Source organism: Centruroides vittatus, unplaced genomic scaffold (assembly GCF_030686945.1).
Source record: "Centruroides vittatus isolate TY-2023 unplaced genomic scaffold, ASM3068694v2 contig_680, whole genome shotgun sequence".
Classification (NCBI taxonomy): domain Eukaryota; kingdom Metazoa; phylum Arthropoda; class Arachnida; order Scorpiones; family Buthidae; genus Centruroides; species Centruroides vittatus.
In genome coordinates, this window is record NW_027122427.1 from 3,143,656 (window position 1) to 3,158,539 (window position 14,884).

The window sequence follows — 14,884 nt, forward strand, 5'->3', positions numbered from 1 at the left end:
GCGCCAATTCTAATATTTGCCTTCTTATTTTTGCTGCATTTTCCACCTTCTCTAATAAAAAAATCCCTCAAGTGACCAAAACATGGCTCCAACTTTACTGATGGGTACATTGCCTTAAAATCGAACACTGTCATGTAGCTTTTTTCACTTAATTTCAATTGCTTTAACTTCTGTATTACCTCTACTGCCTGCGTTACGCTATACTGATGTGCAGGCATGTTTATCATAATAAATTCTTTGAGCTTCTTTTCTAGCAATATTGTTGGAGCAGAATACGTTGGCGAATACGGCTACCGAGGGATGCTACTCACTACTCCCAAGGCTAAAGGTATTGTGCTTAAGAAAGACGATTCGAAATACACGCCGGAGAAAGTATGTATTGCTGAAAGAACTAATAGAATTAGAGAACCAGCTACATGATATAGACCCAGAATTGCTCACAGACGTGAATAACAGAGTGATAAATCTTACGTATCAGGTAGCAGGGAGGTTGAGGAATAGATATGAGAAGAAAATGGTATGGTTAAAAAAACAGCAGCAACAATATACGAAAGCGCAAACCGGGTCCACATTAACTTGCTGGGATAACATTAATCCACCAAGATGCTTAAAGGAGGCTTGTTAGTGGGGTCCCAAATACGTTTCGCTCCCTAAGCTCAGATATGAAAGAATTATCCCAGATGTTGAGCTGGCGTTGGAAGGGCTCGGTGAGCTCAAAAAAGAGGCATTCAGATGGAGAACAGTTTTTAAAATTAACAGTGAATGTACAAGAAAAACGCAGGACAAGGCATGGAAGGATATAAGAGAAAGTAAAAAATGGATGAATGATAATGATATAGTGCTAACAAGGGCAGACAAGTCTAAAAACATGGTAATTATGAAGAAGGGCACGCATAAAGAACTGCTAGCAGATTACATAAAGGACACTCAATGCAAAGTAACGCACCCAAAGATTGTAGACCAGATGCAAGCAAGAGTAAAACAGTTTAGTAAGACAGGCTAGGCAACTGCGAATGACGAAGATTATCGTATCCTCCCCGGCCGTTCCAAGACTATTCGGGTTTGCAAAGACCCATAAACCGGGAAAAAGCATAAGGCCGGTTGTAGATAAGTGCTCTGCTCCTACAATATTGCTAGAAAAGAAGCTCAAAGAATTTATTATGATAAACATGCCTGCACATCAGTATAGCGTAACGCAGGCAGTAGAGGTAATACAGAAGTTAAAGCAATTGAAATTAAGTGAAAAAAGCTACATGACAGTGTTCGATTTTAAGGCAATGTACCCATCAGTAAAGTTGGAGCCATGTTTTGGTCACTTGAGGGATTTTTTTATTAGAGAAGGTGGAAAATGCAGCAAAAATAAGAAGGCAAATATTAGAATTGGCGCACTTAGCCACTTTTTCGTCGTTCTTCAAGTTTGAAGATACTACATACAAGCAGCATAGGGGCGTGCCAATGGGTAGCCCTGTGTTAGGGTTATTATGCGAATTAGTAGTAAGATCTCTGGAAAGTAGCAAATTGCACAAATATGAAGGAAAAATATTGCTGTATGCAAGATATGTAGATGATGTATGTATTATATGGAAGGAGAAGCCAGACGTGGAAAAATTTAGTCGAGATATAAACAACAATATCTTCGGGCTGGAGCTAGAAATAGAACAGCAGAGCCATAGAAAAATACATTTCCTTGACATAGATATAGAAGTGGAGGAAGAAGGAAAAATAGCTACTAAGGTGTATCGTAAACCATTGTACATTCCAGAGATGATACCATGGACTTCCCATGACCCAACGAACTACAAGTTGGCAGCCTTCAGAGCACTGCTTAGAAGAGCGTACACGCATTGTAGCAGGATGCAAGACACAAGAAGGGAGGTAGAGTACATCAAGAAAATAGCAGAAAGTATAGGAATAAAGAGTAGCAAAATAAAATGGTTGGTGCAAGAAATAGAGAAAGGTAATAACGAGCGTAGAGAAAAGGGATAATTTACCATAATGGAGTATAGAGCTCAATTAAGCAACATATATAGAAGAATAAAAAAATAGCATACAGGAGGAACCCTACTGTATTTCAGTTGTTACGGAATGACAAAGCACCCATAGACAGAATGAAAATTCCAGGGGTTTACAGAATACCGGTGCAAGATAAAAAGCGGAATATGGAGCTGTATTATATAGGGGCCACGAAGAGATCGCTGGCGGTAAGGATAGAGGAACATAAAAGAAATGCAAGATGCAGGCAACCAGTTACGGCGTTAGCGGATTCGGACGTGGTGTCTATCAACTGGGAAAATGTGAAAATTGTACAGAAAGTGGCAAATATAAGGCAACTTAAATATACGGAGGCATGGTGTATTGGCAAGTACAATGAAAAAGGGCAAAGCATTAATTTTAAAGAATCGTATCGAATCCCTTCTGCTTGGAGAGTGGCCGGTATGCAGCTGTGAAAGAATGATCTGAGATTGCGCAGCTGGAAAGTTTAAAAGCATTCTAAATTGTAAAGAGTTTTTCGAACATATTTTTTGAAATAACGGTTTTTTTGTCAATCCTGAAGAGGGTTAGTAAAGCTAACCGAAAACGTTAGAGTAAAGAATTAATTTTACTGCAGAGTAAAGGTTGTTTGAAGTAGTTTGTTTGTAGTAATGCAGTGTACATTGTAATCAAACTAAGTTTTTAAAATTGATAAAATTACAGTTTATTAGTTTAAGAGACCTCAGAGTTCTTGATAATGTTAATCAGGATTTAAAAAATCAAGCTTCTTAAATGTGATAAGCAGTAAATTTTTGAAGCCTTAAATATAACTTGATATTTTGCAAAGAAAGTCAATAGCAAAAATCATTTTAGAATAAATGATGTAGGGAGTCAAATATTTAGAATTCCTGACATTAAATTGGATTTTTAGAGTTGACTATAATATAATTTGAACATATTTAAAATAATACTTTTATTCACAATTCACAATGTTATAAAGTTTATAATATTGGAAATGAAACATATGAAATACTATTATAATATAATATAATATAACAAGATTTTATAGTAATTATTTTTGTTTTTAATTACTGATAGTTATATTTATTATTTAAAATTTGCTATTAATAAATTTTTCCTATTTTAAATTTTTTATTATTACATTTTATAATAATTTCTGAAGAACATACTAGCATTTGAAAATTTATTTTCAATATTACAAAATAGATTTAATAAATAAGGTTAGTTGCAATAATGTTAAAGAAAAATAACTTGGCATACAAGATTGTGGCTAATAATAATGAAATAGTATACAGTAATGCAGTCCCATACCAATAGTTATTTCTGCTTGGTGGTATTTTCATTCACTGTGCAAGTTACAAAATGGCATCATCCATATCAAACTTCACCAGAATCAAAAATCAAATAAGTATTGAGATCCAGTTACACTTGCAAGTCAGTGAGATCCATTGCAAGAATGAATACACAATATGAAGTCTTGCATTACACTACAAAAAGCTTGCAAGTGGGTTCAAAAGTTTACGAAAGGCCAAACAAACATTGAGCCACAGTCTTTTGAAATCAAGCTTTTTGTAGCAACGTGCTTGACTGTGCATACATCCTGTGATGAATCTCTCTGTAGGTCTAATGCCTTTAGCTGTCAAAAATCAAATAATGGTTTGCTGTTTGATATTGGCAATGCCATTTTGTAAACCACATGGTGCGCACACATGTTACTTGGCAGGGCTATATTACTATGTATTGTTTCAATATTATTAGTCTCTCTAACTTCAAATACTACTACTGTAACTGAAGAAACAATAAATTTACATAATATGCCCAAGCTCCAGCAGCAAAGTAAAATATTTACAAGGTTGAACAAATGTTTTCAGTGGTCTTAAGTCCCCATCTTCAAGTTCTATAGTCTTTTGATTGTAGAAGAACACTTGTAAAGAATGCTTTAATTTTGAAAAGTAAAATGCCACATGCATTGGAATCTTTAAAATTCAGCACTTATAAATCCTGATTAGTTGATTTGTGCTAGTGATATGTCTGGTCTTGCAGTATAATTTGGAGACAAGGCATCCACACACACACTTGGACTAAGCAAAACTTATGTGTATATCAAATAACAAAGTAGACATATGGCACTTGGAAAAAAAAATAAAATTTAAAAGGAAACAAGGAGAGAATCAGCCATCAACTATAAACATAGTATCTCCCTGACCTAGGCTTGGAGGGCCTTATTTGAGATTTAAAAAATTACATGTAAGACCAGATATATCACTAGTACAAACTGATCAATCAGGACTTATAAGTGCTGATTTTGAAAATGTCAATGCAAGTGGCATTTCAGGTTTCAAAATTAAACATTATTTGCAAGCATTGCTCTACAATCTAAAGACTATAGAAACTGAAGATGGGAGCTTAAGATCACCAAAAATGTTTGAAGTTGTAAATATTTTACTTTGCTGCTGGAGTTTGGGTGTATCATATAAGTTTATTATCAGTCTCAACCTTGTATGCTAAGTTATTTTTCTTTAACAGTATTATACTAACCTTATTTGTTGAATATGCTTCATATATGCTCAAGCTGGCTAATTGTTGTATCTCATACTGTATAAATATTGAATGGTAGGTTATGAATTGGTTTACACCTACAAAACATTTTAGCTTTAAACAGAGAACTAATTCACAGGCTCTTGTAGGTATTATGAGGCTGAATTAAATTTATTATTTACAAGATAAATTTATTATTACATCAATGAAAAACTTCTCAGTATTGAATATATATATATATATATATATATATATATGTGTGTGTAGATATAGCCAGAAAAGTAATTCTGTTATATATTTTTATAAAAGTTGAATATTTTATATGGTGTGTCCCAGAAAGACCATGTTAGACATTTATTTCTGGTCCTAATAGATACAGTGGTTTGACTTTGGGTATGTTAATAGGTCTAAAAATTTCATACTATTTTGATAATTTAACATTTGAACTTTAAAAATAGTCATACTTCAAAATTTCATGTAGTAACATATATCATACTACACATTATTTCAAGGAATTTTTTTACACTGAATTTAACAGTGCAGCCATATTTTAAAATTGAATGGGGCATTCAGAAGTTACACCTGTAAACCTCAGCAGACTTTCAGGTATAACCTAAACCTTTAATTTGGTTCTATTAAAAGTAAAAATGATACAGTACTGAATTCTGTCAATATTATCTAATACCAATAATTTTCCAACTGATCTAATCCAATAGTGATACTTTCTTCTATCCATATTCTACAGGTATTGGTAATAAATAAAAGTCCAAAATTTATTGGTTTAGTGAATATTCATTTTGTTTGCTAACTCATCTAAATTCCAATATAAAAATTAAAAGTTTACAAATTGATTTATAGGCTCTTTTTAGGATCAAACCCCATGCAACTGTATCTAGTTTGTCTAGGCCCAACTCTAACTTTAATTTTAGGAAAACATTGAACAAAGCTTGAATTAATTTGCTAAATCTCCAACTAGCTGGTTCAGCCTCTCCATGGGTTACCTGCTCTGTGGGAGACCCGTGGGGAAGATCAAGTTGGCACTGCCAAAATCAACAACCATATGTCTCATGGACATTGATAGTGAATCATATGTGGGGAGGACACTGTTTACTATGGGTTAGTTTTAGAACACAGTATGTCTAACAATGTGTGCTTGCTATGGCAAAATGATGGGAAGAATACATATTGAAAAAAGATTGGAGTATTAGTTTGTAAAATAAACTGATACCAATATATTGGGAACATTTTTGGTATGCTGATGTTTCAGATCGGTATCCATTACATTTCTAAAAAGACAAGTAATTAAAATACTGCTTTCACTGAAAATTTTCTTTAAAAAATTAAAATAAGATATTGTAGATAATCATTGAAAATTATGTTTTCCACAAGTTTTTATAATGAAATTTGTTTCATTTGACGATGATTCATATTCAGAAAGAGCCGAGTACTAAAAGAACCATGAAATAGTGCTTATATTTAGTTTGATTTAAAGAATTTTAATACAACAGACTTGTTTAATTTAAGAATAATAAACATCATGAAGCCCAATAAGTATATAGACACAATGATCGCCTAAATGATTGGGCTACAATTATTTAATAAATTATTAGAATTATAATTATTAATTTAGTTAAGAAATAGTGCCTAATGTCTACCTCTAGTAGCAAATTACTTTGTGTTAATTATTTAAAATTAGCAGAATTATAGCCCGATCATTTAGGCAATCGTTGGATGTTTCTTGTTTAATTCTTTTTTTATTTTCTAATTTTATAGAAAATGAAAATTTATTTAATATAAAATTAGGGAATGGGATTAGGGGAATATTTTTTTGTTGGGTCTCTAATAATAATTGTTAGAGATGCTGATGTTCATTCTGTTGGTAATCCATATTTTTTATAGGAAAATCAGAATTACCTACGATAATTTTTCATCAGTGTTCTAGAAAGAGTATTATATGTTGCACTGTGAAATTGAAAAGTATTGTTACATATAATTAAACTTGAAGTACCAATTTTCTGTTACTCTTTAAGCACTTTATCCACTTACATTACATGCAAGCAATGCTTACACCTAATATCAGCATGTGTAATATTTAATAGTACAAAAAGCCATGCCTTATAGTAGTAGATTTTAAAATACTAATGGTAAACATCTTTATATTACTTAGTTGTACTTCTATCTGATTATGAGAACCACATAGATGTAAAACCCTTTCCAATCTGTGGAAGTTATAACTTACATTTTACTTAATTTAAGAAAATATTTTATTTTCTAACAGTCAGGAACTAACTGAATATTTCATAAAATAATTATCATCACATACATAAATACATAATTGAATTTAGCATTACCAGATCTTCCATTGCTAAAATTTCTATGCTTTCTCTTTCAACAAGAACTTTTATTGTATCAATACAATAAAAGTTCTTGAAAGACACAGACTACTCCATAAAGTCAAGATTGATGGAAGGAAAGATGTAATTAGTAAGAAAAGTTTTACAAAGTTGACATTTTTGTACTTGCTAATAATTTCCTGTATGTTTAATGAGAATTTGGAATTTATTGGAGCTTATAAAGAGGAGAAAAATTCTTTAAAGCTGTTTTCTCTGAAACAGTTACTAAAATTAACTTGGCTCCAATTAACAAATCAACATTTAACTGTACACAACATCTTGTTTATATTCTTTAAAAATAACTCAGAATTCATAATTTTACTTAAAAAATATTTGTTTACTGAAATAATTTTTATATGTTTAAATTAATGTACATATATAACTTATATAAATTATACAAATACAGTTAGTTATACAAATGCAGTTACACTACTCAGATAGAGATCCAGGTAGTGTAACTAGCAAAGCATTTGCACAGCAAGTGGAAGTTGTAGGTTCAAGTTACATAAATTATTGTATTGAAAAATTTTGTAAATCATAAAATATAGTTTGAATTTAAATTTGAACATTTTTTTTAACTTTCCTTTTGTGCTCAAACTTTTGCATTGAAGAAACGTACTTAATTGGTCAAAAGTATTTTTTTTCTATGAATATATTTTAGAATTGATTAAAATATTCACAGGTTTAATATTGCAGTTGAATGGCTTTCACTGATGGAATGATTACTTAATTTTGTAATGTAATTGTAACAAAAACCTTACCTAGATTAAGTAAAACTGTTTTCAGGTGTTACTAAAATTTTTATATATTAACATATGAAGACAGTTTTATTATAATCATATATATAAAACAAAAATGTTTTTAATTTGAGCTAATAGATAATCATATACATACATAATTTAGATCACATACTAACATTTTGTTACTTAAACAATAAATTAAATAATTGCAAAATATTATTGGTAAGTAAATATAAAAAAATTTAAAATTAATATTGATGTAAGATTGAATATTTAAAACCACTAAATTTTTTATACAATAAAAATAACTTTCGTAATTTAATTATTTTTCTAGATGATTATTTTTTAACTTCTGCCTTTTTGAATAAAGAAGTAGAATGGAATTCTGATAGTGAAGATATTACATTAGAAACAGAAAAAAATTGGGAAAAAAATTTTTCACATTCTATAACAAATAAATCAAATATGGTACATGATAGTACGATGGACTCGGGATTAGGTTCAGCTAAATCCTTATCTCCAAGATCTCCTGAACCTGAATGGAATAGTAATGTCGATGATTGTGAAATGAGAACTGAGCATTTAATAGAAGATCCTGCATCAGTATTATTTAACATATTAGATATAAAGGAAGATTCTTGGAATAGTGATGAGCCACCACGTAAAATACCAAAAAAAGATGACTCCAATATATTGTCCTTTAACAGTCCATCAACGATAAACAATGTATCTGTTCAAAATAATCTACTAAATTCTGTGAAAAAAACTACTACTGAACCAACTTCAAGTAATTTACAGAAATCTTTATGTAATGAAACTAAAAGTTTGAAGAATGAACATACACTATCAAAAGAAAGTGATGATAAAAATAGCAAACCAGCATTGAAAGTTTCAAATTTTACCGAAGAAGCTACATTTGGTGAACACGATATACAAAATAACAGTGAAACACCTGACTTAGCTCACTTGCAAAAAACTTTGAGAGCTTTAATAAGGTATTTAATTTTCCAATATAAACATTTAATATTCTAAAATTAATCATTTAATTATTTTAAATTCAATTATGAATTCCGTTCATCTTTCGTACTTACGTTACATATAAAAATGATCTGTTTTGTTGGATCATAACTTATGCAGAATTATAAACAAGCACTTTAGAAAAATAGAAAGTTTATTAAAAACAATTTAAATTTATCTAATTTTGATTTAAGATTTAAATCATTAATTTCTATTGTAGTAGAATTTGTAATATTTGAAGATATTTCCACAGTTTATGATAATTTGAATGAAGTTATAGTAAACTTTATACATGGAATTAAATTTCAAATATTTTAAATAATTTTTTCCTTTTGAGATCACAAAAGTAAGGTGATATCTTTCTTTGTTATTATGCTGGACTGGTAATTTCTAAATTTATAATAATTTATGTATATTTAATGTAATTAAAATTAAACCAATATAATGTGTTTCAAACATATTTTAGTAAAGATATGTTAAATACATAGTTTTCACTATTATTGGTAATTTTTGTAATCTTCATAATATGAGAAACTACAACATAAGAATATATTACTTATGTATCAAGGACTCATAAATCATTATTTGCTATATATTGTAGAATGTTCTCTCAATTTCATTATTCTTGGTACAATATATACTAAAGAATGTAATTAGAATGTTTTTTGAACTTGACTGAAATGAACTTGTTTCAATAAGTTTATATTTCAAATAAAGGGGGTGTCAAAATTATAGGAAAGATAGACAATTTTCTTTGAATGTTGTTTCATACTGTTAGGAAATGAAATAGACTTTATATATTTGTAAATAAATACTATTGAAAAAATTAAAAATAATTATCATTTTCATAGTATACATTTTTGCTAATATTGAAAATGATAAAGTAGTAATTACTTTTGAAAATACTATATTAATATGAAATTAACAGAATTGAATTAATTTTTAAAATTTTTTTTCAGTAACTATTCATTTAATAGAAATCAAAGTAAAAGTATCAGCTTTATAAAAATAATTTTTTTTTAAATTTTATATTTTAAATAAATTTTTAATATATAATATTAATGTGTTATATATTATAATGTATTATATATATTATACTAGCTGACCCGGCCACGCATTGTTGTGGCTCAAAATGTATCTATTATAAATGTATAACACTTCCCCCGTGGGGGAATTTCAAAAAAATCCCTTCTTAGTGTACATTCTCTTGACGTACCCTATTAAAACACAATCAAAAATGCATCTAAAATAGTATAATAAAAGCAGAGTTCTTCACAGTAAGCCTTAATCCTGTCCCTCTCCCCGCTGGGGAATATCGAAAAATCCCTTTTTAGTGTATATTCTGTTGACGTAACCTATTAAAACGCAAAAACCTGCATCTAAAATAGTATAATAGAAGCAAAGTTCTTCACGGTAAGCCTTAATCCTGTCCATCTCCCCCAGTGGGGGGAATTTCGACATGTATATTATATAAAAACACGTGCGTATTCGAATGCAACGTTGTGTCAAAATTTCAAAGGAATCGGTAGGAACAAACAAACGTTATATTTTATTTATATAGATAGATAGAAAATGATCTGCTTCAGTCCATTCTCACAGAAAAGCAAACTTAGGTTGTCAGAGTTAGCGCCATCTGTTGGACATAAAAGCCTTAATCCATATATAAAGATATTTTTGGAAGGGAGAAATGGTGGTCTTCACATATGTCACAAACCTTTGCGAGAGTGTATTAAACACAACTTCCCAAAGTTTCATGGCAATCGGATTAATGGTGTAGTAATGCATGAAGGGCAAACAGACACACACACACACACACACATTCGTTTTTATATATATAGATTATATATTAAATATAATATATTATATATATTAAATAATATATAATAATAATAATAAATAAAATAAATAAATTTTAAATAAAAAAAATTATTTTTAATAAATTATAACATTTTTTGTGTGATGATAAAATTGTGTAATGAAAGTGATTAGATAATAAATCATCTAATCACTTTCATTACATGATTTATTAAAGAAACAACTAAAAAGATAAAAGTATATATTAAACTGAATGCATAATATCCTATTGTTATGTATTTAATTTCAAATTCTTTAGGAACTATAACATATCTAGACTAAGATAAATTGATTTAGTGCTAATTATATTGTTGCAGTTTCTCACTAGAATATGAAGATTACTTATCACAAAAGCTGATTATCAAAGCATTTTTAAGGGGGGGGAAAAAATTAGCCATATCTTATACATAAGTTATGAATATTCAGAAACACAGTTTTATTCAGAAGATATGGCTTTGATATACAAGGGCTATTTTATTTGCAGTGGCAATAGTGTTGTAACTTATTAATTTTAAAATAAAACAATTCATGATGGTCACAGTACTTCAGTACAGTCTCCACTGTTGTGGACTACCCACTGTCAAATTTCTGGGAGGCAATGAACACCATCAGCAGTTTCATTTTTAGCCAGTATCTAGAGAGACTGACCTAAAGTGAAAAAGATTCTGTTAATGTCCTGGAAGATCTTGTTATAAGACATTCTTTAATTTTTTGGGAAAAGGTCAAAGTTGCATGGATTTATGTAAGGTTGATATGATTAGTATTCAAGTATCTCTCACTGCCATCTGCTTAGCAATGTCCTCACATGTAATGAAGAATGGCAGCACACGTGCAAGATAGTTGGGTGCAATTACAGTAACTCTGGTCTTTTGCAATGACATGTTGGATAATGCTGATGATCAAAGAAGTATTAGTAATATCATTATTTAACTGTCTGTCTCAGTGGCACATATGAATAGGATAAGAGGATTCTTTGGAAGTCATATGCAATGATTGTTAACACTTTTACTTTATTCAGTTCTTGTCACAGTTCAATTCTTGGGGTGCAAGAATGATTGGCATTTCAGTTTCATTTTATAGGACCTGGCCCATGTTTCATCAGTTTCAATAATTTGATGAAGAAAGGATTCTTCTGATTGTCATTCAGAGCATGAAGCACTCATTTTGCAGCAGTTTTATATATATTCTGTTTCTCTGTGAAGTTGTTGTAAAGATTGGAAGCTGCAATACTTAGTTTGACACTTGTTTCTTGGTAAATCCATCAGTGATCATTCTCCAATAATATCAAAACAGCTTCCATATATTCTTTGTCTATTGCAAGTGATTGTTACTATCCATAATTTTGATATCCTTCCATCTGTGACAAAAAGCTCTGACCCATCAGGCAACAGTACCATATGTCATGCATTTCCTTGCATTCTGTTTGTATGCAACTTGAATTTTGATGAAACATCATTGTTATTGGAGAATAAACATTGCTTCTGGTGATAAAATAAATATTTAAATGTTTGTTTTTCTCCTATTTCTTAGACGCAAAAATTTATTACAACAAATGCACAAACTTTTAGGAAAAAAATATTTGATGGACTTTTGGTAATTTGCCAGGTTACTGTTAATTTTCAGCAATATTGCCAGTTCAAAAAAATAGCCTCAGTATAAACTTTTGATAAGAAATACAAGTTTCATAGAACAATGTATGATTAAAAATGCATATTTTGAAATTTAAATTTATTAAGAGAGTAGTAAATTGGCAATTTGTATTTTATGTGTATAGTTCAATAATCTGTTTTTCATTTTTATTAAATTTTTGAAAAAGTATTAATCAGAAATTTTGATTTTTAATATAATTATAAATATTAGATTAGCTGAAAAAAAATTTTTTCAGTTTACAAAATATGTTTTGAAAAATACAACTGAATAAGATTTTATATATATAATTCAAATTTATCATATGTCATGTGGTCTAATTGTTATGCTATTGTTATATAAATAATTACTATTTATATAATAATCTTTTTGTAGACTGCATTTCATATACAATATACACTCTCACAAAATACCTTTTTAAATTGCAGCCGTATTTATTACCAAATTCAAACGTTTTCGGTCATATTTAATGACTTTATCAAAAATAAACGAAAATTGAATTCTGCTAGATTTGCATTAATGATACATGCGTTTTGGAACATTTTTAAATGAATTTATACAAAACTTTAGTGTGCCATCTCTACTACTAGGCTATCAATATAATTAAATGAAACCTATAAATACTAGAACATTCAAACATACAAAGAACAAACTAAAATAGCGATACAGTAAAGCAAAAAAACAAAGATAAAAATAAAATATAAAAATGAAATATAAATATAGTAAAGCAAAAACGTTAAAGCATGCGTAGAGCCATCATATATCACTCATAATACGGCTGCAATTTAGAAAGGGTTTTTTGTGAGAGTGTATATTATATAATAATGTAAATTATTATAAAATTTTAAAAAATAATGAAGCAAATTACAAATATGATTAAATTAATGAATTCATATAATTACTTTTTAATAAATAAATCCATTTAGTTTTAAGAAATCCTATCACTGAAGCAACAAAATAATGCAATTTTTATTATCTCCTTTAAAATGTACAATATGATTTTTATAGATTTTATAAAGCTGGTAATTTTTGAGATAGAATAAATTAGTGCCATCAGATTTTAAGAATATATTGTTGACAAAATATTTATGGAAATGACTTTTTAAAATTTCGTAGGCTAAATTTTTTGCAATTGAATCATTCCACATTATTTTAACAATAATTTTAGTTTGTATAAAAGAATTTTCTGAAATTTTGTATTTAACTACCTTATAATGTGAAATAAAAATATACTTAGTTTTTGGTCAGTTATTAATAAAATAATGATTGCACAGAACTTATTTTAAATAGCAGGAATTTTACTTTTTTTAACTGTTAGTGTAATTTGTTTAAACTAGGGTTTGCAATATCAGACCAAAATTCAATACTGGTATTTTGATATTTTTTAATAATACAGTAAAACTTCGATTTAACAAATTGTTAATAATTTGGGTGAGAGGGTATCTGTTAAAGCCAAAAGTCTGTTATATAATAAAGTAGGTTTTTTGAATGCAAATGTTAAAAAATTGACAAATTACTTACTTTATCTGTTTTTACTTTTGTGGATACATTTATGTAATTAAAATTATGTATATATGAGAAGTTTTAATTTCACAGAAAAGTTTTTTTATACATATTACTTATGTACTGTACCCACTATAGTTTTAAAGCTGATGAACGAATATATGATCTAAATCATGAAAATTATAAACATTTTTTTGGAAAATATACTTTGAATGGTAACTCTTAGATTAAAAAATAATCAGTTCATTTAATTATGTATAAAATGCATTTCAAAATTAATAGGGTGTTAATTTTCACATAAGACATGCTGTTCTGTTATAAAAACTAGTATGTGTAATATTCTGAACATATTTAAAATAATCGTATTGAACATATTTAAAAAATTCAACTATATACTGTATAGTACATGTTAATACATTTACTTATATATTGGATATTACTAAAACACTTAAAGTACACTATCAATAAATCATTAAAATCATTCTTTGTTCAGTCTTAAAAAGATAATTGTAACAAAATAATTAATAACGATAAACAGAAGGGCTAGAAGCATGCAATTTAATATGTAATCTTTAAGTTGATAGAAACATGTTTGAGGCTGTTTCTCCTGGTTTTCTATTGATGATTCTTTTCTAAACTAAACTTCAATATATTTTTGAATGATGCTATCATTTATTGTTAGTGAGAATCTAAAACGTTTTGTTACTTTCCATTTCTTATTAATAAGTGGATACAGTTTGTCTAATAATTAATTTTAATCTTCAAAACTCTGAATATTTTCCAAACAGTCAGCATTTTCTTTGATTATGGTTTTACTATTGCTCTCTCTATTTCAGGCATAAAATTGAATTTCTTCTTCATTTTTCTTGTAACATAACATGAAATACTTATCACGCTGAAATGAAATGGCATGGGCAAAGCAAAATTGATGATAGAAGTTTTCTTACTTTATTGATTATCCAACATTTATTATATCATTTTTATTATGCACACAGTTTCTTTATTTAAAGTTAAATCATACTTTTTTAATCTTTGTCAATGAACTCAATACAGTCTTCTGACAAGGATCATAACTTCAGATAATTCCAAACTAAATTTAAAAAAGGACTCTTGTTAATTTTAAAATAACTAGTAATATTTTTATTTAGATTTGTCTGTCTGTATTGGTTTCACTAGATGTCAACCTGAAGACATTTGTTG

At 28.7% G+C, this 14,884-nt stretch overlaps 1 protein-coding gene across 3 annotated transcripts in view; it reads left to right on the plus strand.

Moving 5' to 3' along the window:
* NFAT (NFAT nuclear factor) overlaps positions 1 to 14,884 on the plus strand; it is a 98,363-nt gene that overhangs the window by 37,484 nt on the left and 45,995 nt on the right. For all 3 annotated transcript variants that reach the window (XM_067276227.1, XM_067276229.1, XM_067276228.1), the window contains exon 3: positions 7,998 to 8,658. In XM_067276227.1, coding sequence (XP_067132328.1) covers positions 7,998 to 8,658 — 661 coding nt within the window. The remainder of the gene's footprint in view (positions 1 to 7,997; positions 8,659 to 14,884) is intronic.